The sequence below is a fragment of the Athalia rosae genome, chromosome 6 (genome assembly GCF_917208135.1).
Source record: "Athalia rosae chromosome 6, iyAthRosa1.1, whole genome shotgun sequence".
In the NCBI taxonomy this organism is placed as follows: Eukaryota; Metazoa; Arthropoda; class Insecta; order Hymenoptera; family Athaliidae; genus Athalia; species Athalia rosae.
In genome coordinates, this window is record NC_064031.1 from 15585857 (window position 1) to 15610975 (window position 25119).

Consider the following 25119-nt stretch of genomic DNA (forward strand, 5'->3'; position numbering starts at 1 on the left):
ACCGCATTACCCGCCATCTTGTGGACATACGAGTAACTGCGTAGGATTTGAATCACCCGCTGTTAGCCGCATAGCAACAAGATCAATATTGTCCTTATAAATTCTAAATTAACCTTTCCGGGTTTTAACGAATTAAACCCTATCCACTAAGCCCTATCAACGTAACAACCTAAACCGATGATTGATTACCGCAGCAATGACTGATATATTTGAAAATTCTGCAAGCTTCTCGTTTATATTTATGAAAGCCCAAGTCCCTTTTTCAGAACCGATCTTCGGTGGGCTCCTCACTCTGAAATCATTGTTAAAATTCGAAAATGATCTTCAATAAAGAAGCGCAAATGATAACCGAAACAAATTTGTTTTCCTTGTTTATTATAAAATACAACTCACACGATACAACGAGGAGTATGATAAGAAGTTACATAAAATATAAGTATGCGTGTATTTTAACAATGAAAGTCATGATAATCATACCTGTACCATAGATATATTCTGTACACATGTCTACCTAATAGCAGCAATATAATTATAATTAAAATCATACATGTATATACCTAAGTATGTATAATTGTAATTGTAACAAGAAACTTATACCGACAGGTGACTTAGAATAGCAAAGTTTTTGTAAAATAAATAATATCATACAGTAAAACAAGTGTACATATGTGTGTTTGTATGTATACGTATAACCATTTATTATGCTAAATTCTGTCCTCACTTTATCTTCCTCTTTCTTCCTCACTTTATTCTCCTAATCCTTAACACAATAAATCTCAGCAAAATTACCAGTGTGATAGTAATCACACCGATTATTAATTCGTTAATTACCTACTACAAATTGGCGATACCGTTTCATTTCAAACCTCAAGTCGAAGTTTAATACAATAATACGGTTTAGTATCTCTATGGTGTCTCGTTAAAAAATTATTCAACGGTATCGATCAATGGATGGAATCATATGTCGAAAGGCTATAATGTCGATTTTAACAGCTGAGCTGCCACTGGCAATAGTTTAATTGTTCCTGAAAATCGACACGCTGCCTTAATTTTAATATCCGTGATAACGCGATCGTTGAGGATTTTTTTTTTCTCTTTTTTACTCCAGTTTCTGAACAAAAGAGACGAGGAAATACGTAAATATATGTTCAGACACATTTTCCTACAAGCATAAATACCTACTTAAATTGAGCTATCAACTATCAAATAAGACAGACAATAAAACTAAGGAACTCTATATTCAACATCGCTGCGGGTATACCGTTTCAACAATCTCAATAAGTATACGCGTTCAATTATGCATACGGAAATTAGTTTAGTCGTTCATGCTCTTTCCGATATTATCAATATTATTATCACTAATCGTTATTACTATAATCATTATCATTAAAATTATTGTTATTATTATCATCAGCTTAATCCTCATTAATATTATTATTATTATCACTATTATAACTAACACTCGGCTCACTGGTTCATCTTTACGCTATTTATCGAGAGAATAATGATTTCATGCTGAGGGTGAAATAAAAAAGCAAAGATAATTACAAGAGTCTCATTCCCTGTTTGTATCTCATGACAGTCTCTGTTTGAGCCTCAGTGCAATTGCCGCTACCAGGGCTGCACCTTTACCGCTTCCATCTTCTGCGTGCATCAGTTTGAACTGCAACAGAAAAGAGAAAGATGTTTGATTCATCGTTAAAATATCTATTCCCAATCCGGTACTCTCCTCATCCCTTGGATCAATTTTTGATTCAGTAATGGCTAGTGGTCGTAGAAATAATATAGAAAAAATGATTACCTTTCGTCCAGGCGATAGAAGACTGATGTATTGATGCATCCACCCCTCGAAACGGGGATGATGTTTGTAAAGGGAACCGTCGATAGCAATTGTCGCTTCTTTTCGATCAATTTTTTCCAACAGTTGAGCTAAGCCTGGATAACAAGATATTTATAATGAATGAAAAATGAATTTAGGAATCCGGAATGTAAAAATGACAACTTACATAGCGAAGTCAAAAGTGCAGCACGATTCGAAGCCACTTCGCACACGTATTGCACTATGGTGATATCATCCTCTGTTGCGGATACGTCAAATTTAGCGAGAACCTGCCTCGTGTTATGGCTACCTCCATCTACCGTGTCTCTGCAATTTATTCGTCGGACAGTTAGATATACCAAAAAAGAACGACAAATCGTACTTAAATATGCAAACTGATACTTACTGCTCAATGTGAGATACCAAATCGGTAGTAAGATTACCAGGAGTAAGAAGAGCGACCGGTACATGACCGTCGAACAGAAGACCTTCCTTGGTCAGTTTCGCGAGAATTATACGAGTAACTTCGCCTAAATACTTTCCAGAGATGTATTTTTCAAATCTGTACGATCGAAGAACAAATTAGGATTGTGTTGAAATTATATTTTCATTTTTACTCGGACATGGATAGTACGTGGCAGCTATACTTACGTGAACGAACTGACCAGCAGGGAATTCGCATCAGTTTCACGATCGAATTCAGTTTTTATAAAGTCTAGGACTCCGTTATCACCGAATGCACCCCATTCGATATCGATGATTACCTTGGATAAAAAAATAAAAAAAACACGAAATGTTGAAACGAGACAAGAACAACTGCGTAAACTAGGCGCCCGAAAAATTATGAAATTCAAGTAGAATTGAAAACCGCAAGTCCCGAAAGCCGAAAGATATTCACCTCTTTTTCGCCATGTCGCTCCGTTTCCCAATGCTGTACTTTGTCGGCTTTTTCAAGATAGCAGGCATTACTTCCAGTTCCCAATATCAGACCAATGACCGTATTTCTGTCCTGCGAAGCCCCTTGAATCAATGTACCGGTAGTGTCATTGAGGACAGCGAGTACGTTTACTTTTGTATCGCCGCGTCTTTGCAGGGCTTCGCGAAGGAGCTTCACTGCATCTTGGTTCACAACGTTCTGGCAATTGAATGTCTTGGTCCATGTCACGAGAATACCAGTCTCCAAAGAGTGTTGGATCATGGGGAATGAAAATGTGAAGCCTGTGAATCAATGGATTCTCTAGAAACTCGTCGAATATCGGCAGTATTCTATGAAAGCTGCAGTAACTGCTGAATTTCAATGAACCTACGAATCGTTAAATAAAATTACGAGCAAATAAACGTAGCAATTACCCATGGGAAGTTCCTCGTTCTGTACACCTTGGCTGATCACGAAGGAGCTAACACATTCTGCTAGGTAGTCGAATAATTTTATTCCACATCCCACTCTGAGTTCCGAACTGATGTGGTATTTCTTTACATCTTCCCTGATTACCACTCCGTTATCAAGTTCCAACAAAATAACGCGGAAATTTGTACCCCCGAGATCTAGCGCCAGAAACAGACCGCTTTCTGAAAAAATCATCGTCATCATCATAGTTGGAGATCGAAGATTCTGAAATTATTCGGGCCCAAACTTAATGAATTGTCAAATAATGTTTCAACCGAGTCACGAGTTGAGGGAGGGTAAATTATTTCTAAATGAATCAGTTGAAGCAATCAGCAACTAATTGGGCTATAACAATCGGCAAATTCTGCAGGAGAACTCACCAGTGCCGTCTGGAAGTTCTGGAATATAAGTGTTCTCCATTTGTAACGACGAGGGTTCTTGGCGTATTCCTTTTTCAACTTCTGACAAGAATACCTTTTGAATTTTTCTTGCCGTAGCTGCGGAGAATCTCATCTGAGCCAGACGATTCTCGATCTGAAAATTCATAAAAAATGGGATGATAATTTTACAGCGAGAATTAATCATCGCACTTCCAAGCTGAAATATTACACGCCCGATGATTTCAGTGTGAAATATGAAACGTACCAGCAACAATTATTCCACTGATATAATAACTATTGCGCAAAGATAACATCTAGCTGCATAAACGCGTTCTGTATGCTGCACGTGGTCAGAAAATTTATAAGAATTCGTTGCTGCTCGGTTAACTAATTGGAGTAAATTGAATAGCCACTCAGGTTAATATACGTGCAAGTTATGAGCACACAACCATTAATTGTTTCGGTCTGTATTCTTTGGCATAGGTATACCTATGCGATGGTCGTGTATAAAATGCTTCTAAACCCATCCGACGCAGCAAGAGTACCTTGTAAAAGAAAAGCAGCAAAACGAAGCTCCTCGGCAATTTGCAAAAACCGTTCTTTGGCAAGGATTATATTCTTCCGTGTGGAATTTCGATATTCTGAGCGCCACACATTATCGTGCATTACTGTTCGTAGTCTACGTACAATAATGCTGGTATTGTACGTAGAAAATAATATACAGTCCACAGAATATTACGGAAACGTACGTGTACAGAGAAAATTTTCCAGCCACGCGGGGGCATGTTTGATTATTCCTCATTGTTTCTAATACTGAATACCAGATAAATCAAGAGCGAATAGAGAGCAATTAAGACTATCCTCGAACTGACCGCGCACTGCAAGTGTACGTCCTGACGTGATCGCACTGCACAATTTTTTTTCTTCAATCTTTTTAACGAATGAAAATTCGTCGCACAATAACGTTTCTAATTACGTAAATTATCCATAATTTTGGATCGTCAAATTTTATTCAGCGAATGCTGTGGTACAGATGCTAGAATGAAATGCTATGAGAAATTTGAGGAAAACTCTAATGATATTGATAGCGATTTATTAATCGTTCGGGTATTTGTGATGTTGTGCGTAAATGATAATATTTAAAAAAAACATTCGTTGCAATCGGCCGCTGTCTTCGTTCGTTATAGTAAAAATCAATAATGTCTTTTCGCCGCACGTACGCGGTTCTTCTCCGTTCTTTGGAATACATGGATAAGCGTACATGATCCAGTGCATTACTCGTAATCACATACGTATTTGCGTATCGAATTTCAAGTCGAAGTAAACAAGTCGTACCGATATTATGGACATTACAACGTACGTCATCGTTTGTTACCGGAAAATGATTCGTCTGTAACTCGGTGTTATTTATATATCGTACTAGAGACAAATAGATCATATCATGATTTACCTTGATAAGATCAAGAAAAGGAATGAATTGTTACCTAACGCCCGGAGATCTCGATACAACGTAACGAAATATAAAATAGGACTCGACAGATGTATCTTTACACGCTAATTACTCCGTACCTGCTCAAGTTAGCCTCGTGAGATCTATACGGAGTTATGAAAAATAAAAAAGAATTTTCAAACAGGCACCGGCTGTACGGTCGATTTTTTTTTTCCATAATATGACGCTGGATCGGCCGCAATCGGCTGCATGATATTGCAATATCACAAACTTCAGAGGCTCGTCTGAATCAGCAATCTCCCATTGGCCGAGCACCAAAAGCCGACCGATATCTCCGTTGAAATGAGGAATCATAAATCGTAGTAGATCGAACGAAGTATGACATTTTTACGACTCGTATCGTTATCGGATAATATTTTTACCAAAAAATTTGCCAAACTCTATGAGGATTACATCATGCATGGTACGATCGCAAATTAATCACCCATGCACGTAATAAATGTTCGATTTTTGGAACTATACATAATTGCAGTGTACGGTAATTAGTTCGGGTGTTTACTCTTCTTGCGTCGATAAGTTTGTCAAAATTGTTTTTCATTTCCGCTAGCGAAATTATTATGATCATGTTGTTGCTGTCGTACACGTGCACATTTTCATGTTCAATTACCTTTTGCCTTCTAACGTCATCCGCAAGAACGAGAGGTGCCACTTGAATGGCTTCGTGAAGTTCGCGTTCCGTTGGTACCACCATATTGAAATTTTGTGTTCGCTATCAGTTATCTGTAAAAATAAAAAAAAAGTATATATGAGAAAAAGTTGATCATAGGCCAAAAATAAGTCGAATCAAAGTATGAGGAGAAAAAATTTTATACATCAGGCGATATAATACGTATAATGACTACGCAATTATACAAGAGGATCAAGAGATTCACTCACACCGTACGAATTTCAGATGACGATCTTCTATGATATACGATATTACAATATAATCTTATGTACTTCGATAATAAATATATTAAAGATTATTAATTGGGACTCCCGAATCGCGATATCGTATATGGCTATTATATTATAGTGTAATTGAAACTTTATCTTTCGATAGATATACAATTAGAAGCAGATTGGGAAAGAAAGATTCTTCATTTGATTACGGAATACCGAATTATGTAATTTTGATTCGATATTATCGCTAGGTACGAGAGAAAAGAAGAGACAAAATTTGTTCCGTAATCTGAAAATTGATTATTTCAGTTTTTCTTTCTTCGCATATTGTGGAAAAATTTCCGACGTGCCACTCACGATACGATGGTGAGAGAGAGGAACAAAAGATATTGGATTATGAGTAATAAAAAAAAAGACTTATATTATAATCCTTACAACCCTAAATACCCCCATAAACATAAAGATAAAATTAATCTTGCGGGCTTAAGACTAATGAACAACCGTTCTTGTAACATATCCCCGTGATTAGCTGACAATAATACTCTAATGCGATCAAATAATTTCACGTTCTTTTCGCGACATTTACAAAAGACTCTCTCATCTCCCTTATTCGATCTTGGATTAAAATATACGAGGAGGTCAAAGACACCCAAAAATAACATTCATTTTACCCAACATTTCTGTGTTATCAGACCCGATCGTTTTACGATCACACGCCTCCTAAGTATGTGAAACAAATGTAATTAATTATTTTCAACTCTGATGAATTAATTTCATTTCTTTATTCTTTCTTTATTCCTCATTCATGATCCCTGTGTACGTTAAATGATAACTATCGACCCTATAATACGAGCACAGAAAAGAATAGAAGAAAATTTTTCATAATCATGATCGATACATTATATAAAACTTGACTGATAAGCCGGCGTTCGATTCGACGCGTCATTTATTAATGTACGTAAAAACTTCGTCCATGTACCGTACGCAGTGAAAGAGTTTAAATTAAAAGAAGACAGAGAAGAAAAACTTGAAACGAACACAATTACGCGTAACGATTCTCCCTGCATTGGTCGTGTGATAAGAAGAGATGGAAAAACACGTCATAAAGATATCGAATATAAATCGACGACGATCCACGTGAGAATTTTTTTGAGAGTTAACGTGAGAGTTAATTAGATTTTTTTTTTTGCTTTTATCCGACCACGAATTTCAACTACATTTCTGTGTAACATCGTGGACGTTTATAACGTATATGAGGAAAATTATTACATACAATTTACTTGCTTATTGACCGCGATTGTGTTTAATAATTTATACCCCAGCGTGCATAGAATTGAGTTTTAGCATTATCTATGGTTTTAGTATTACGCTCGTATACGTATAATGCTAAATTGCGATATTGTTTCTGGAGGGCATGTGTACGAATGTAGATATCTTACATACCTATACACGTACTTACGTACGTACATTTTGCAATTGCGGACTATATTAAACCAGATTCAGTTAACTAACAATAATACGAGCCACACCTTATTAGCCGGATCTCGTTTCGCTTGAAAAAGAAAGTTGCCGTTCAGTTATCAATTATTTACATATACCTTTCAGCTTTGATATTGAATATAAATCTACGTTACTCGCAGAATATTGTTCGAGGAAAATATCGAACATAGATCTCTTCGAAGTATTTTGTTCAAATTTTTTCTCTATTCTCTACAGATTTTCTATTATTCCTTCAATAAATTGATAACCGGACATTTCTAGAAATTTAACTCACTATTACGTACTATCAAATTAATTAATCCTCGTGTCATATCTGTAACAGACTACAGATATAAAATCGTTATTAGGTATCTATCGCCGATGATAATTGACTGTCAAAAATTCACCGTACATTCGATACTATAGGGATATGCGTCAGTCTATTGATTTTTATCAAAAGACAAGGGTTCATTTAATTTCTTTTTTTAATTTCTTTCTCAATTTTTTTTATCTTTCCTTGTAGATCTGCGTGTGTGTCTAAAATTACGGATAATATTTGAATACATATCTAACATCGATAACTGGTATCGGTAGACGTTATTCGAGGAAAAGAAATAAATTTCTTCCAAACCTTTTCTCTGTGCGTCGTTTCTTTTGCCAATTTTTCATTACTCATTAATTTTTCATTCTTTATTTACGGTATAGAATTGCAGTAACATAAATCGGACGCGATGAGCGCGGGGAACGTTATCTAGTCTTATTAAAATCAATTGTAAGGTGTATAAAGCCTTAATTAGAACAATTTAGCGAGTTGACCCCAGAGGACGGTTCTAATTTGGATCATGAAGTAGCCTGATCGTCACCTATATCAATTGAATAACGTTTCTCATTCTAAATGGACGAATTGAAAGCGTAGAATAACCATCGATATTAAATTTAGAACCACATAACATCACCCGATTTTTATTGCCGCTATTGTTACGCTTTAAAAACGTGTAGGTACGCGGTTATACTAGCCGTCAGCGGAAACCAATGAATGGACCCTAATTGTGAGATAAAAAAAATTATTTCAGAACTAGGGCTACGAAATGATTGACCGCCACACCTTCGGAAAGCTAATTGGCAGCGTTAGACCAACGAAAAAGAGCAAAAGGAAGTGAAAAAATGAAAATAGAAAATAGAAAATAGAAAAACTTCTACCGATATACCGTATACATCGAACTTGAGCAGTTTTACCTCGTGAGTGTATATATGATAATTAAGAACAGCGAATTTAATGTTAATATAGTCAAATCGAATTCCACAGATTACGTCGAATAGTTTTCACTCGTGTATGCGCACCTACCTGAAATAGGAATACATTATCCACGTAAAGAATATGCGAAAAGAAAAATGCCTACAGTATATTGAAGAATACAAGGAAAGAAAAAAAGACATATTTCTTTTCTAAGACGTAGTTTGGGAAATTCCAATGGCACTAAATACATCAGATAAATTCGAAAAATTTGGCAATAACGAAGGTAAAAGTTACCGACTTTTTCGGGACACGCAACTCAACTTGCCCGTAAACGTAATTCCGTGTATTCTGTACCTACCTGCGGTAGGATAATTTTTAGAAAATTCCAAAATTGCCTATACATTTCAAGGGGCATTTCGTTGCAGGTTGAAATCCTGCAGATATATCGCACGTGCTGCTGGCAAAAGAGAGGGGAAAAAAAGAACGGGAAAACCTTTTATCGTGACTAGTTTCTTTACTTTTATCACAGCATTGGTATGTATGTTAAGAATTTGAATAATTCACCCAATGAGAAAATTTTGACTCGCGTCCAAATGAAAGAATGAAAAGTATCACACTGATTTTAATTGATTATTACTCGAGTTTTACCGAAAGTTATGCGTCGTCTTATTGATCACGTTTAAGTGTACGGAAATAATCGCATATAAAGACATAAGATCTATTATTTTTTATTAATTCACTCGAGTATCTTCGAGATAGAAAAGAGAAAGAAGAAAAGAAACGTTTTTTCTCTTCCTCTCCGTCTTTGAATCACACCGATATTGCGACTATCTCATTTTTTACGGCAAATCTGCACTTCGCTTTCAACAAACTCACGTGCAGCGAACGTCGGGGACACCGCGCGTTTCAAGTTCAAATAGATGACCATAGATGAATTTCTATACGTACGGAACGCGCGCACATGTTCTCATCAAACTTCGCGAATGCATTCAAATTTAGTTATGTATTTAAATTCCGAAAGATTTCACAAGTATAATATCTTCAGAACAGACCAGATAATTCTTATTTTTTAAATTAATATACTCAAAGAAAGAAAGGTGAAAAAAAAATTTAAAACTCACCACTAATTTTATGTCGAATAAAATTACGTAGTTAATCTTTTTTCGAATTTTTTCTCCAGTTATTTCATATATATCGTGTGTACAGATTTAATCCAACGATCGATACGCGGTAGCAGGTGTTTGAATTTAAGAAATTGTTGCGCGGGAAAAAACGTCGCAGTTGTTGGTTCGGCGGTCCGAATTCTTCTGCTCTTGAAAATGTTTGTTACGTTGTTTTTATAGAGTAGAGTTCGTTGATTGTTGTTACCATAATACTTTAGTTACAAATCGTCCGACGCACATATGTGACTCAAATCCCGTTCAGTTATCTCTCGGAACTTTTCTTTCTTTTTTTCTCCTACGTTATTTCCTTTCTTTCTTTTTTTTTTTTTTTTTTTGTAATATGTGATACGAAAAAATTACCCTATATATACGGACGTTATTTTTTGTACATCGATACAATAGAGTCGATTATCATTACCGTAAAAGAACAACCAACGTCCTCGGAGATGCATGCGAAACTGACGAGCCTCCAGTTTATGTCCATACAACCAACAAATCCCCACCGAGTCGCGGGTCGAATAAGTTCCTCTAATCGCGCGATACGTGCGATTCGCACACACGCCTTCCTTAACTTCCTCTCTTTCCCTCTCTTTTCATGTACGTACATTTATATTGCATAGGTACTGTATATGTATATCGCTGAATATTGGTTCGCCGATTCAAAATCCGACCGACCGACGCACATGATACGGAACCCCCTCCTTTTCGATCTCCCTTCCCTCCCCCAATCGTCGTTGCAAATTTTTTCTTCTCTCCTCTCCTCTCTCTCTCTCTCTCTCTCTCTCCCTCTCTACATATATAATGCAGTAATAAACGTATCATTATAATGATCATGTGAGCATGATTCTGCAACGGTTGCAACGTACGCTGCACCGCGATTCTGCGTATGTACTCGCATAAAATTTTTCTACACTCTTTGTATTTTATTTCTTTCGATGATTTTTCACGAACGAATCGGTAGTGAGATGTGGATTGTGACCGATTGGGAATAGTCAGTGTGCATGGAATTTATGAATGGGATATTTCATCAGCTGATGAGGAGGAATTTTCTTCCAACCATTTCTTTTTTTTTGTTTCTTCAAATTTTCAGATTCTCGGTGTTGTACGTAAAGTTTCTTTTCTTCGGTAACTAGGGTCAAGGAGAAGAACAAACGTTAATCGAATAATTATAGGGACGAAAAAGGAAAGGGTAAATTAAGATCCATCCATCCATCCATCCATCCATCCATCCATCCATCAGATGTAATCTGCAGAGTTCGTTACACATTTTATCTACTATATCATTACTATGTACTACAATTTTCAAAATGAACTCCTAAAATCAAAGATCGTTGATAAAGAAATACTATAATAACGATGCAGATTAAATGATGTAGCTTGATAACGGTTCATAATTGAGAGCATGAAATTACATAGGTATGTACTACGTACGTTGCGTAGATACATTATTACGTACCGCGTATCAGCGGATGATTTCAATATCAGCCGATCTATTTCAATGTTGCGTGATCATTTTTACACCCATTACATTTTGCAGTATACGTGTGGTTTTCTGTTTTCACACTTTATTTCACGTCATTTCGTCTTTGTCCATTTTCTTCTACTTTCTCCTACTAATTTACACCGACTGAAACGAGGAGAGAATTGTAAACGTTATGTCATGAATTTTTCTTTACAAATTATACGTGATATTAAAAAAGTAATATTCGATGCATCTGCTGTTGTAATTATTACGGATACGTCGCACGACGAACTGATATCGTGTTAATAACGTATCTGTACTTACAGCCATAGAGATAAAACTTCAATTTATTCTGTATTCCGAAATCGAATTCATCTTTTTCCCTAATTATTTCGGTACAGTTTTAATCGGAGAGATAGTTAGAGACTTTTTATTTCACGACTGTGACCTCTACTTCAACCCCCGTTCGCAGATCAATCGTACGACGATCCTTCGCTGCTAAGTACAGTTACGATCCTCAATTCACGTTGCCAATAAAATTTCTACAATTTTCTTCGGATTTTCTTTCGTTTCGCCACGTTCACGATGAGGATTATGAGGAGATAATCATCGGGTATATTGTGGGTATATTGCCGATCATTTTCCGTTCGATCCAATATAAAGTAGATTTTTTCAACGACGTTTTATACCCACATTATCAGTTTTATATGCGTTGTATTTTCATGCAACGTTTTCCATTATTTTATTTACCTGTTTTTCATTTTTCTTATTTCTACTTTTTCTACTATAGATAGGTACGCGTGGATACACGTGGTATAACATTGAACGTGTACAAGGTGTAATATCGTGGAGATCAGAAGATTACGTCAGAGTAGATTTGAGCGGAAAAACATATCAACTCGATGCATATTATGTTGAAAAAAGATTGAAAAAAAATCCTCAAAAAAATTATATTCGTTGATAACAACCGCAGCAAATTGCAATGGGATTAATGTGACCTGCGAATTGAAGTCTTCTCGTATTGTTTTTACGACTTTTGCGACATAAAATATTTTATGATACAATCAAACTGCATATATGTTATACAACAAAGAATCATATATTAACAATGATTTTGCAAAAATATAGAATTGCAATATGGAATTAGCTACACACACGTGAAAACGCTCGACTGTAACACAGAAGCGTTGAAAATTGAACGTATAATTTCTACTTCTTTATCAATCAATCGATCCGATTTTTATTCTATTTTTTTTTCTCTTTCATTGCCTTTTTTTTTTTTTTTTTGAAGCGCGTCACCGAACGACCTACACATCCGCTTCGAGCTCATCGTCAGGCGAATAGGATGCAACTTATTATGCAGTTTGGAGCGGAATTAGCACTTGTACACGAGGGCAAATTTTTCATTCAATATATCAGTTGCAATACTAAAAAGAAAAGTTAAATAAAAAGAGAAAAATATATTACCAATAGAAATTTCGTACCCTGTGAGTACGAAAAGCAAAATTGTAAAACCGTGAGTGTGTATGGAGTTTGTAATAATGGAATCTTATTTTTGGAAAGATGAGTAAAATAAAGAACCTCAATAGGGATAGAATTAAAAAAGAGATGAAGAAAGAAGGCTAGGGTGACATACGTAGACAAAATTAAAAGATAAATGTATTTGATAATATTATATTTAGTGCATCTGTAGCAAGCAACTCTGCAGGAAAAGATGATACCCTGATGGGAGCAACGAACCTTGATTATAGATTGACGATTACACAGATATATTAGACATGTACAATAGGGTGGGTTGAGAACATTTTTTTCTTTTATTTTCTTAGCATGGGGGCAGAATTTGTACCTTATAGAAAAAGGAAATTTTTCCAATGTAGAAAAAATTTTTTAATTGATATTTTGAGGTAGCCCACTCGATTTTTGAATAAATAATTAATCAAGTGGGGTACTTGCAGCAATAAGATTTTTTTTTGGTCAAAAATCATAGAAAATATATAAAAATTATCGATTGTGATTGTTTTTTACTCGTTCACTGTTCAAAATTTTTTTCCTATCATTTTTGTAATTCAAGTCAAAAAATCAAAAAATCAAAAAATGACATGCTCTTTTTCTGACTTGAAATTGAAGTTGAGTCGGGGAGCCCGAGCTTTGCTGGAGTCAGGTAGCCAGCAGCGCAGCGCTTTGTTGTGAAACGTCACCTTCAGGGCTGAGCAGAGGTGACGCTCCACAACAAACCCCGACGACCGTGGCTACCTGACTCCAGATAAACTCAGGCCCCCTCGTAGACCAAGGAATTCAAATATTTCGACCCATGCATGGATTGCGATGAATCAAAGTGGGTCTACGACTAAAACCAATCAATATGTCTCATAATTTTTCTGCTTCCAACAGCGAATAATTGATGATTACTCGATCGATTGCAAGAGTAGATGATTTTGGCTTTCAGATTTGGATTCGTGAGCTGATTACGAGTGAAATTATTTTTGAAGAAGCAAAAAAAAATTCGATTTTTGAGCAAAAAATAAATCATTGTTTTAATTGTGTTTAATATGCTTTTCTTACGTATTTTGACCTCAGAAAACCGAATCTGAAAGAAAAATTGATCCATCTCTAAAATTGACCGAGTTATCGCCAATTTTCAGCTGCTTGGGGTCAAAAATTAAAAATTGATTTTTCAATCTAGATTAATGTAATTTGAGCTCAGGAATCCGAATCCGAAAGAAAAATTGGTCTATCTTCAAAAATGACCGAGTTATCCTCAGTTTTTCGCATTTTTTGGTACAAATTTGAGGATATCTCGAAGGGAAAAAATCGTAGCTCATTTTGGACAACGGATTCGTGTTCCTGAGGTCAAAATACATAAGAAAAGTGCCATACGATCAATTTTAAAAAATAAAAATTTTTTGCCAAAATTTGAGATTTTTCCAAGGGGTACCCCTTACGATTTTTTCAAATTTTGACCAAAATTTTTTATTTTTTAAAATTGATCGTATGGCACTTTTCTTATGTATTTTGACCTCAGGAACACGAATCCGTTGTCCAAATTAAGCTACGATTTTTTCCCTTCGAGATATCCTCGAAATTGTACCAAAAAATGCGAAAAAATGAGGATAACTCGGTCATTTTTGCAGATAGATCAATTTTTCTTTCGGATTCGGATTCCTGAGCTCAAATTACATTAATATAGACTAAAAAATCAATTTTTAATTTTTGACCCCAAAAAGCTGAAAATTGGCGATAACTCGGTGAATTTTAGAGATGGATCAATTTTTCGTTCAGATTCGGATTCCTGAGGTCAAAATACGTAAGAAAAGCATAGTAAACCCAATTAAAACAATGATTCAATTTTTGCTCAAAAATCGAATTTTTTTTTTGCTTCTTCAAGAGTAATCTCACGTATAATCAGCTCAGGAATCCAAATCTGAAAGCCAAAATCATCTACTCATGAAATAATCCAGTCAATTGGGGATCTTTATGAACACAATGAAAAATTGAATTATCATATTAATTCGGCGTGAATTATAAATTTGCGTAGATGACGAAAGGAAGAAAAATGAAAATGAAAATGAAAATGAAAAAGAAAATAGTAAATCGAGTGGAAAATGAAGTCGATTATACACCTATGTATGAATAAATATACTGTTTTGAACCACATATTATAAAATTATTCCACATTTACTTTGGAATCAAAGATCGATGTAAATTTTTCCAAGACTTATCACCGAAATAATTGGACTTTCGCCAAAAAAAGCCATTAGGTAAATTCAAACGGACCGTTGAACGTAGAGATATGTTACAAAAAGTACTAATTTATCTCTCATTACCGAATATATCTTTACATCATGTTTAGATTAGAAGCGAAGTGTCATAACAAGCCGCCGAGTCAAAGGGCTCGAGTCTTACAGATATGAAACGACGACGATTCAAGAAAATAGAAAAACAGAAAAATTGAAGGAAATAAAATTGATATTACCAAATTTTAAGGCACTCGATACTTCCGACTTGTTTCCAGCGCATGATTACGCGTCGACGTGTACGAAGTTAAAATTATCACTGAACTGGAGAAGATGAATGAACTGTGAAAGTGAAAAATATCCTATGAAAATATCGCGTTATTACTCAGCTGTGAGTTCCTTCAGCCCGCAATTAGACTTCCACGAATATTTTCGTTGGTCCTCAATTTGCGATTGAACTTGAGTCGTGCGACTTACTGTTAATTGACCTGGTCCGGTACAACCTTCGAACCCTCCGACCTTTGCCACCATATTTTAACCGACGCGGCGAAGTCTATTATCATCATCGTTGTCGTCGTGGTCGTCATCATCATCGGTCAGTCGTCACTCATTCTCAACGTTGGCTGGTTATCTTATTTTTAAAGTGTGTCGATTTGGTAGCGCGAATTTTACATACATACAGGTTCCATTATATCCGTGTCAAACTTTACACGTATATATAAGTTTTGAAAAAATATCAGTAAGTAACATCATCGCCAAACAGGTCACACAAACTTGACGAATACGTCTCCAGTGCTCTCCTACATCGTAGCGTGACATCCGTTTGTCACTCTATCGCTCCATGTTGGTTCAACTTACTTGAATGGAGTCTGATTGAATCAGCCTGCGTGCTTAAATTTAGCCCAACGCTTAATCTGTCAGCAGGCTCTTCATTGCCTTTGTTATGAGAGATTCTCTTTCTCTATTTTTATACCTTATCAATTTCGTCGTGTCGTTTTCATCCCTTAAGTTTTTCTCCCGTCATTTCACGGATTCAATTCTCATTGATGTCTGTGAAAAGCTGTTCGAAGAATGGACCCTATTTCGGAACGTGTACCAATTATATTATTAATTGTGTTCATTTTTTCATCAATTATGGGTGAAATTTCACCCTCCAATGCGATGACCGACCTATATTTTTTTGCTCTGTGTTCAATATGCAGAAGAATAAACAATATTAAATGCCACGCAAACCCATCAAATACCGATGCATAGGGTGCAACACTGCGTCGAACTACGAGTGCAACCCACTATCAGCTAATCAGGAGCTGATGCTAATATTGATTTAGCGCGAGTTTTATTGGCGGGACATTTCGAATTGTTGTCGGAGGGTGGACAGGCCACGGGTGAATCATCTTCTAGAACGTGGAAATCAATGAAGTTCGAATTTGAATCGTTACTTTTGACTTTTCTGACCCTCGGGATCCAGTTGTACGGCTCGTGAACGATCACATTATTGATTTGCGGATATTTCCATACATTTATTATAGCCGGGACGGTGCTCTGTGGCTATGGAATATTTCGATACATATTTAGACGCTCTTTTGCCCTTTCGCCGATTTAAATATACCGATCTATACGCCTGTCAAATCTATGCGAATCATGTGCTTATGGTTTGCGCGGAGCATGGTTGCGATAATTTTTTCAATATAACGTCCATACTACCGCGGAAAACATCAACGCCTTTACGTCTTTGATGTTAATGACGTCTGCTTGGGTGCAGCGTTCGATTCTCCGATTAATTACGAAAAATATTTTCTGATAACAAGTTCACAGAAAATTCACGACGATTTCGCGATAAATACGTATGACGATTGTTCGCTAAATACGTAACTATGATACGCGTCCATTCGTTCGGATAATCAAAATATGTATACCTGAAATATTTAACTTCTAATGAATGTGATATTATTTTTTTTTTTTTAATGTTTTTCTTTATTCATCAAATTTGCTCCAGTTTCACCTGGATAGCTAAATACCGTGATAGGTGGAATTCAGTTCTATTAGCCTCTGGCAGTTTGGCAAAAAAATCATTGCATCAATCTGACCTATAGACTACGTGTAACGCCGGATTTGGCAAGATATACGTTTGTACATTATGTACAAACCCTATAGGCGGTCTATGACGAAATAATTATTTTCACGCACGCAATAATAAAAGACAAGAGTACCTAATCATGGATCAATGAAGCCATGCAATTTACGTGCTTAATTTTTCCGACAAATTTGACGTTAGTCCGACTCTACATTGAATGAGACTTCACCCAACAGCCGCCCGAAAAAAAGTCGAATTTTCCGTTGGGTGTGGAATTTCCCAGAAATTCCAGATGAGCTACGTAGAAATTGATTAATACCTAATAATGATTGTCGGGAAGGATCCATATGATTCTCGATAAGTGGTTGACCCCAGATAAAAAAATTTAAACGTTATCAATGCTCTCCGGCATCGAAGACGGCGAACTGTTGACATCTTGATCGTTCGATTTGCGAGCTTGTGAACATCTCGGTTATCAAGAATTTAATCACAAACGAAGTGGACTTCGCCGCCTTACAAATTCCATTATTTAAACTTTTTACTTCTCTTCGCGAAATACCGTATACCTTTTTTTTATCCCGATGAAATTTTTTTTAATAGCTAACAGTTCATAAAACAGCGATTCAATGAATGACAAAACGTGCAAAAAACGATATCCAGTGATAAAAATGGTCAGAGCCAATGATTTACGCAACCTTCTTTTGAGAAAAAAAGGTTCTCTTCCCTGCATTTTGCGTAAAACCAAAAAAGAAATATTCGTCAAATCATTATATAATACTAACTAGTCATCGAATCAAATTACGTGTTGGAATTATACTGTATAAAAATTCTTTACGTAATAATTAAGTAATATCATTTTTTTTTCAAAAAAAGAGAAGAAGAAAAGATGAAAATTTGCAAGGTAGAGGGTGATTCAATATTTTTTTATTCATGTTCTGACTTTTCATATATCGTCCACATATTTTTACCGACCTTATTGCCTCGAGACTATTAGGAATAATAAGAGTAGGACAGAAGGTATGTTACGTGTGACATGTCGTGACGGAGATAAATTTAATCGGGTATATATATAGACGTGTAAATCATTATTTCTATCGGTCGCGAAATCTGTTGCGCATTGCTTTCGGCACAACGAGCTCGAGAACGTGAGATACGATTCCGTCTCTCGTTTATTTCTGATCAATTATTTTTCGATAATTAATAGTTATCGGCACGAACGCGGGGATTGTATTAATTATTTTCACAACGATTATCAATTAAATGTATTCGAAAGAATGCAACGTCTTCACAATACTTTTTATAATGACGACTGGCTTATTGTTAAAAATTCTATAGTCTGAGATTACATTCTTTTCGCAGAATAATTAATCAAATCTTTAATATTTTCTTAATTCTACTAGTAATAAAAGTAATCGACACCAAGTTGCAGAAAATATTTTTCTATCTACTGCAGTTAATAAGACGAAACTGCGCTATCAGCAACAATTCCCAGAAGTGCAAGCTAATACATATTTTAATTAATAGTGATTAACAAAGCTTTTCTACAAGGTACTCTGGAGGGTTCCATTTCTTTTTCTCTGTCAAAGAAACAAACATCGATTCATGTAAACTTATTTACCCCCTTTCTCGCAAGATTGAATACTCGTCTCATCACTTATTCAGGTAGAAGATCATCGCCTAATTCTTCGTCACCAAAATCATCATCCCTCTTGCCTGCGGACGTCATTGGACGCAAAGGCAGCGGGCCAACGGGATCTGAATAATTTGTGTCTGTAAAAAATGATCTCGACTTAGACTCGAAACTACTTGGATGTTCTGATTATGCAAAAGAAAGTTTCAATGAAGTGGAAATCAAAAAAATCAGCCCGTGAATTGTCCGCAAGTTATGAAGGTTTAACGGCTGATTATGATACAAAATTTATTAAAAATATTTTGGAACATTGCGAAGATTTTGATTTACCCTAGGTTACTATGCAGCCTAGTGTTCAGTTCTACTGAAACATTATCATTGCAACAATCAGTAGAGTGTTAAGAAGACACATGTAAGCCAGGAATAGATTCTGCGGAACAGTTAGGTACATCTATCATGTAGTCAATCCATTAAGGTAATAATACAGGGCCATGAAACAGCGTGCGTGCATCATTCTGTTTAATATCAATCGCAACTGGAGCTGCGCAACGCGGTAATGCTAATCATTGGCTTGATAATCTCCCTTTCAAGCTGAAATTCACAGTTAGTGTAGGAAAAAAAAGGTTTCAGAATAAAATCATAAAAACGGCAAGCTCTTGCAATGAGAGATTAAATATTAGGCTCTAGAAATCATGTGATAGGAAAATTTTATGACAGGGAATCATTCGATTATTTTGAAATGATATCACAATCTGTGATGTTCCCACCCTAGAATATGTCATATCATTTCAAACTGAATACTGATATGTACATGCATCCACGAGGAGTTATATTTCGGCAGCAAAAATAAAATCGTAATAGTTAAAAAAGCCATACAAAATAATTGCATATAGAAATCCTTCATTCACAGCGCTGATAATAAAAAGAATAAGTTTATTCTCATAAGGTACAACAATGGGAGAGACAAGTTTACTGCGATGAAAATTCAATCTTATTATACCACCGAATAAATTCGATTCATTATTCAATAAATACTGATAAATGATGGAAAAAATGGCATGTAGTGACCTTCCTTATGTAACCAGACGACTTATGTTTGCAGTGTAATTAAATTTTTGGATGCTTGGATTCTGTACAAATATTTCTGATTAATCGGTTATTTTGCTAATTTAACTACCCATTCATTATCGAAATGACAAGTTGAATAGAGCAATTAGTGAGATGAAATAAGAGGTTTTTTGTTTCCACGGTTATTTCGATCAGTTAAACAAATTAGATACCAAGTAAGGCAAGATTTTTTTCAAGCCTACCCCACATAATTAAAACTCATTTGACGCGATTAAGAAATCATGTTCGTTTTTTTCTGTGTGTTTCCATTCCCTCCGTTTTCGAGGCTACTGGCACTCATGCTAATTGTATAATCACCGATATCCACAACGACATGACATTCATTATTTCAGATTAAAATATTCGATAATCTTTGCACCAGATCCTGAAATTCTGGGAACTTGAACTACAGAATATTATCAAGCAAAACACCACGTTAGGAACGGATCTCAAAATCAGGAGGTTCATTCCGGACCATACTATGATCTAATCTTGCTGAATTAAAGTGAAAATAATAACTTACTGATATGCGCGTGTGGCTCAGGTGTGAATTCCAATGGGCTCTCTAGCATGGCTAGACGATTCGCTCTGATAGGGCCTCCGTTATAAATTCCATGTTGCTCATTTTTACCTGAAGTTGGACTACCTCTATTTTCGGACACACCGCTAAGACCGGATCCTGCTCGTGACGAAGTACCACTGTTGCTTCGTCTGGAGCCTATGCAAGCACATCAAATACATTTGAATAAATAACAACATCGAATTATTTCAGTGTAAATCCTAGACTTCTTGAAGAAATATTATGACATTCAATCCAACATTTCGGCAATTGCTCACCTGTAGTTCCGGGTCGAGCGGAACCCTGTCGCTCTTTCAACTCCTTCGTTTTTTCAGCTTTTTTAAGTTCAGAGGCATAAAACTGAGCTTCCTTGAGACCTAAGTCACTGCATAACCGAACCAAAAATTTAAGACACTCGATGTTCTCAGGGAAAGCTTTATGGATATCTTTATACTCCGCAAGAGCCTTATGGAACTGGCCGGTTCTTCTCAAACAGGCCGCTGCAAGTAGTCGCCATCTCGGTTGGTCAGGTGCCAATGCCACAGCCCTCTCAAAATATATCAAAGCTTTTTCTGCTACCTGGAAATTGCCATTATTGCAGTCAATATCGAGAATTAGATGACGTTAATAGGTAGAACGAGGAAATGGTATCACCTGCATTGATATAAAGTAGGATCCAAGCCAATCAATCACTTCAAAATTTGCAGGATAATATCTGTAAGACTGTAAAACCATCCGGTCATTATAAAATTCTCCATAACTTCTCTATATTAATAACAGTTGATAATTCTTACATCGCTGTAGAATTGGTAAGCCTGCTGTTTATCTCCCAAGTTGTCGTACATCTCGCCTAACTTTTGCAGTATGCCAGGATCCGAAGGGATTATGCCCAGGAGTTGATTGTACCTGTGGCAAAGAATACGAAACATCAGCCAAACCAATGAAATTCAACAAGCTACGCAAAAACGGAAACATCTTGGGATCCGAACATACCATTCAGCAGCCTGATCTGTATCATTGATGAGCTGATAAAGGTGGCCAAGTTGATACAAAGTCTGAGGATCATATCGCACAAGGTTCCTTACTTTCCAAAAACATTCGACTGCTTCCTCGTACGCATTGAGTTTTTTGTAAACCAGTCCTATGTGAGAAAGAGAGAAAATCAGTTGTCACCTGCTCTGATTCCCTATAATTTCTCAATGTATACAATTATATGTATACTAACCAAGATTGTAAAGAGCTTGTACGTGACTTGCATCGCTGTCTAGGGCGCATAATAATAATTCCCTCGCCCTCTCAAAGTCATTTTTTTTTATTGCACAAGCAGACAAATTAACGTATGCTGCAGCATTATAACTATCCGCTTTTCGAGCAACTTCTGCACACCTTTCGGCTTGATCGTAGTCACCTTGCTGTTGTAAAAAGCAAATTATCAATAGGACTCATTCTAATCGATAAATGTTAATAATAGGGCATGTGCTATGACTTAAAATGATTATTACCAGGAAGTAAATAAAAGATAGCATAGTAGCTGCTGCACTGTTTACACTTGTTTCCCGATTCTCAAAAACCTTCAGCGTGTCTATGGCTAGCTGTGTTTCTCTGTTGTGAAGAAATGTCATGGCCTTGTTTATTTCGAGATCTGCTGCAAGAGGCCCATATGCAGACGATTTGATCATATCCACGCACCTGTCAAATAAAAAATTTATGGATTTACCGCCAAAATATATAACAAGTATTTCAGAAAAAGAAACGGATCAGTATTTCCAGGCATTTCAAACGGATAGTTTCACAGCATAAGTCTTATCAATTTTCTGGAACCTCTGTTATGTCTAACAATTTTTTATTTCGCGTGATTAGATGATTTATGACACAAGATTGGTGCCTGATGTGAAGGCTAAATGTTTAATAAAAAGACTAAATAAAAAACTGCTGGTTACCATGCAAATCCGGCAGTCAATGTATCCTCTATAACAGGTGCAATCAGTTTTGCTGCAGTAAGAATAGTTTTTTCCGCTTCTTGTTTCATTTCTTTTTCCAGCTTTGAGAGCTCGTCGTTTTTGATTACTTCATTCAAGATGTTCATAGGGATATCCTCCTAGAATTGATCGAATAACGTCAATACTGAGAAGTGTAAAATTTGTCAGCACCTGGATTATCATGTAGATTCATGACACATCATTTATGTGGAAAAATCGAAGATATGACATGGTTCACTGCACCACATTTATTGACAATATTGCCAACAGGTAAATTACAAATGGGCATAATTGAGCCTGACATTTGTATTGAAGCAAACTACTAACGCAGACTCTAGTAGCGTCACAGATAAGAGAGTCCATTTGAGACCAAAGAGCGCAAAATGTAAGAAGACTGAAATCATCAATCTATATCTTATGAATAATTGGTACATAAAGCAATAAAGAGAAGAAAAGAGGAAGATATATCTAGAATATTCTTTTGTGCAAAGATGATAGCTTGCATTGAAAACAAATTTTGTGAATCACACCGTGAAAAAAACGTTATCAAAATTTGTCAAAGGTGCCCAACTCACGGTATTATTATCATACTTGTCGTCTTGGTCAATGTTCAGTTGGACTTCAAGTAATTCTAAAAAACCTCTTTTCATTTTATCTCGATGTGACAAAGCAAAATGACACAGTACGGCGTGTAACCCTGCTTTGAATTCTGCTCTCTCTCGCATCACCCATTCAAAACTGTTCGCTGCCTCTTCTAAGCGACCCATTTGTACAAATAGCATTCCTATGTTATGCATTATTTTTATTCTGCGGATAGTTTTACATTGTTAGTATTCTTGCTCATAGTTCATCGAACGTGCTTTGTAACAAACCACTGGTTGCTCTCAATCAAGGAACTCTCATATTCAATATGTTTGGCAAGAGTTACACGGTGAAGCTAATGAAGTCAGGGTTACGTACTTGATAACTAAATACTAAGTAAAGTGCAATCGTTATTTACCTCAAATCCTTTTGAGCGGCGGGTGCTTGGTCCAAAGCCATACGATACATTTTTATGGCTTGCGGTAACTGCCCCATTTTTACATGAATGTTACCCATATTCACTTTCAGTCGTGTGCTGTTGCTGAACATTCTGTTCCGAGTGATTGCTTGATACGTGGCTAATGCTTCTGTGTACATTTCATTGTTAGCGTATTGACTAGCTAAGTTAAACAGCACCTGCACGAATTAATATCTCATTTAAGACTTGTTCTATAAACTGTCATTTCTCTTGTTATGACGTAAATTGAAATAAGATCCATTGCTGAATTATTCTTACCGCAAATGTCAAGTCAATGTTATGATTGTCGCTAAGCCCAGCCTGTTCTTGTAAGCGTATCAGTGCACGTTCTCGAGAAGAAGCTTCTCTTGCCCGTTCCAGGGCAACTCGTGTATTGTTTTCACAAGAAGCTTCTGCAGAACTCTCAATCAATTCCATTATCCTCTGTTCTGCCATTTTAATTTTCTCTTCTGGTCTATAGTCATATGAATCAATAATGTATGCTTAATGTTTAAGAAATATGTTATAATATCCCTGGGGAAGTATGTGAATATAATATGTAGCTAGTCGTTATTAACTTACGTGTCTTCTTTGCCACTTTCCAACGGTGGAGCTGGACCTCTTGCCATGCCATTCATATTAAGCGGATCAAAAGGTTGCCGGCTCCCACTAGTATACCCAGCACCGCGGACTGCAGTCATTGGTCTTGGACCTGTACCTGGTCGGCCAATTATACCGGTTCCATTTCTGTGAAACTAAAATCATGTTCGATAGCAATAATACCTAGGACCCAACCTATCTCAATACAATATTAATTTGAATCTATAGCAGTTTTACATACCCCACTAGAAGTTCCAAGACGCATAGCAGTGCCTGGGACTTTTGGTGTCATCTGGAAATAGACATAACTTCTAAAACTTGCTGCTAAAATTTGGAATGTTAATAAGATTCCATATCTTACGATAGGACGTTGTGCATAGCTGGCTTTAATTGCTTCTTGAAACAATTCATCTTGGTCCAAATCCTTAGTGCTGAATAACGATGGGTAGTCATTGTAGCCTGAATAAATGTCGTCTTCTTCAATCACTTTAGTCATTGTGGCAACGTAATTGTTAAGGTTTTAATTGAGTGGGCGAATAAAGCATGTAATTTAATTTGATAAATATCGTAGTTCCCTGGGGCAGGTTAGATGCTGCTTATCAATATTTTCTATTCACCTCATATTGACAACTGATCTAAACGTCAAAACTGTCAAAACCACCCGAGCCATTTAAAAAACAAAAGAGGGTCCTCCAACAGTTCCACAGCAGCCGCCCCTATTCGAGAGAGGGCGTTAGCCTTCTGTTCTCAATGGTAATATGTTCCATTATTGTACTTAGCCAAAAAGGGGCGAAAATCTGTCACAATCTGTTGACTGGTCCTGGATGAGATAAAGCAGTTATATTTGTACCAATTTTCACAAGGCTCCTTCTTCGACTCCAAAGGTATTTCCCAAAATGGATGTAACCATTTTATCCAGAGCTGACTCTTTAGAAATCCTCATTCAATCTTAGGATTGCAACAATGTCCCCACGATTCAGCTGTACAAATTCGAATTTTCTTCCCCAACATAATTTCCTGTTCTGAGCAGAATCAATTTAAAGTATAATAAAATTCATTGATGAAAGAAATGAATGAA

The 25119-nt window shown here is 36.2% G+C and overlaps 2 protein-coding genes across 4 annotated transcripts; both read right to left on the reverse strand.

Moving 5' to 3' along the window:
* Positions 1-358: 358 nt before the first annotated feature.
* Positions 359-10394, reverse strand: LOC105683544 (hexokinase-1-like). 2 transcript variants are annotated; one of them, XM_048656681.1, is made up of 10 exons: positions 10276-10394; positions 5704-5816; positions 3587-3740; positions 3170-3388; positions 2718-3037; positions 2471-2583; positions 2226-2381; positions 2007-2146; positions 1802-1935; positions 359-1663 (listed from the first exon to the last, which is right to left on the reverse strand). In XM_048656681.1, the coding sequence occupies exons 2-10, from the start codon at positions 5785-5787 to the stop codon at positions 1574-1576; spliced, it is 1410 nt and encodes a 469-aa protein (XP_048512638.1). In that variant the 5' UTR covers positions 5788-5816; positions 10276-10394; the 3' UTR covers positions 359-1573. The 2 variants fall into 2 exon arrangements, with proteins under 2 accessions (XP_048512638.1, XP_020706631.1); XM_020850972.2 differs by lacking the exon at positions 10276-10394 and adding an exon at positions 9816-10269.
* A 1018-nt stretch (positions 10395-11412) lies between these two features.
* On the reverse strand, positions 11413-25063 carry LOC105683523 (intraflagellar transport protein 88 homolog). 2 transcript variants are annotated; one of them, XM_048656671.1, is made up of 16 exons: positions 24403-25063; positions 24283-24333; positions 24024-24196; positions 23721-23916; positions 23403-23620; positions 22978-23209; positions 22364-22521; positions 21926-22112; positions 21649-21835; positions 21417-21564; positions 21218-21329; positions 21078-21146; positions 20702-21002; positions 20388-20582; positions 18746-18897; positions 11413-11484 (listed from the first exon to the last, which is right to left on the reverse strand). In XM_048656671.1, the coding sequence occupies exons 1-15, from the start codon at positions 24535-24537 to the stop codon at positions 18782-18784; spliced, it is 2478 nt and encodes an 825-aa protein (XP_048512628.1). In that variant the 5' UTR covers positions 24538-25063; the 3' UTR covers positions 11413-11484; positions 18746-18781. The 2 variants fall into 2 exon arrangements, with proteins under 2 accessions (XP_048512628.1, XP_012251595.2); XM_012396172.3 differs by lacking the exon at positions 11413-11484 and having other exon boundaries at positions 18030-18897.
* Positions 25064-25119: the final 56 nt, after the last annotated feature.

Excerpts from the sequence above, each read along its gene's own strand:
- LOC105683544 (XM_048656681.1), bottom strand. The coding sequence starts at position 5,787 with ATGGTGGTACCAACGGAACGCGAACTTCACGAAGCCATTCAAGTGGCA. Across the intron at positions 3,741-5,703 it reads ATGACGTTAGAAGGCAAAAG|ATCGAGAATCGTCTGGCTCA; the intron begins GTAATTGAACAT and ends ATGAATTTTCAG. Across the intron at positions 2,147-2,225 it reads TTGGTATCTCACATTGAGCA|AGACACGGTAGATGGAGGTA; the intron begins GTAAGTATCAGT and ends AATAAATTGCAG.
- LOC105683523 (XM_048656671.1), bottom strand. The coding sequence starts at position 24,537 with ATGACTAAAGTGATTGAAGAAGACGACATTTATTCAGGCTACAATGAC. Across the intron at positions 24,334-24,402 it reads GCTATGCACAACGTCCTATC|ATGACACCAAAAGTCCCAGG; the intron begins GTAAGATATGGA and ends GTCTATTTCCAG. Across the intron at positions 23,621-23,720 it reads ACATTGACTTGACATTTGCG|GTGCTGTTTAACTTAGCTAG; the intron begins GTAAGAATAATT and ends TAATTCGTGCAG.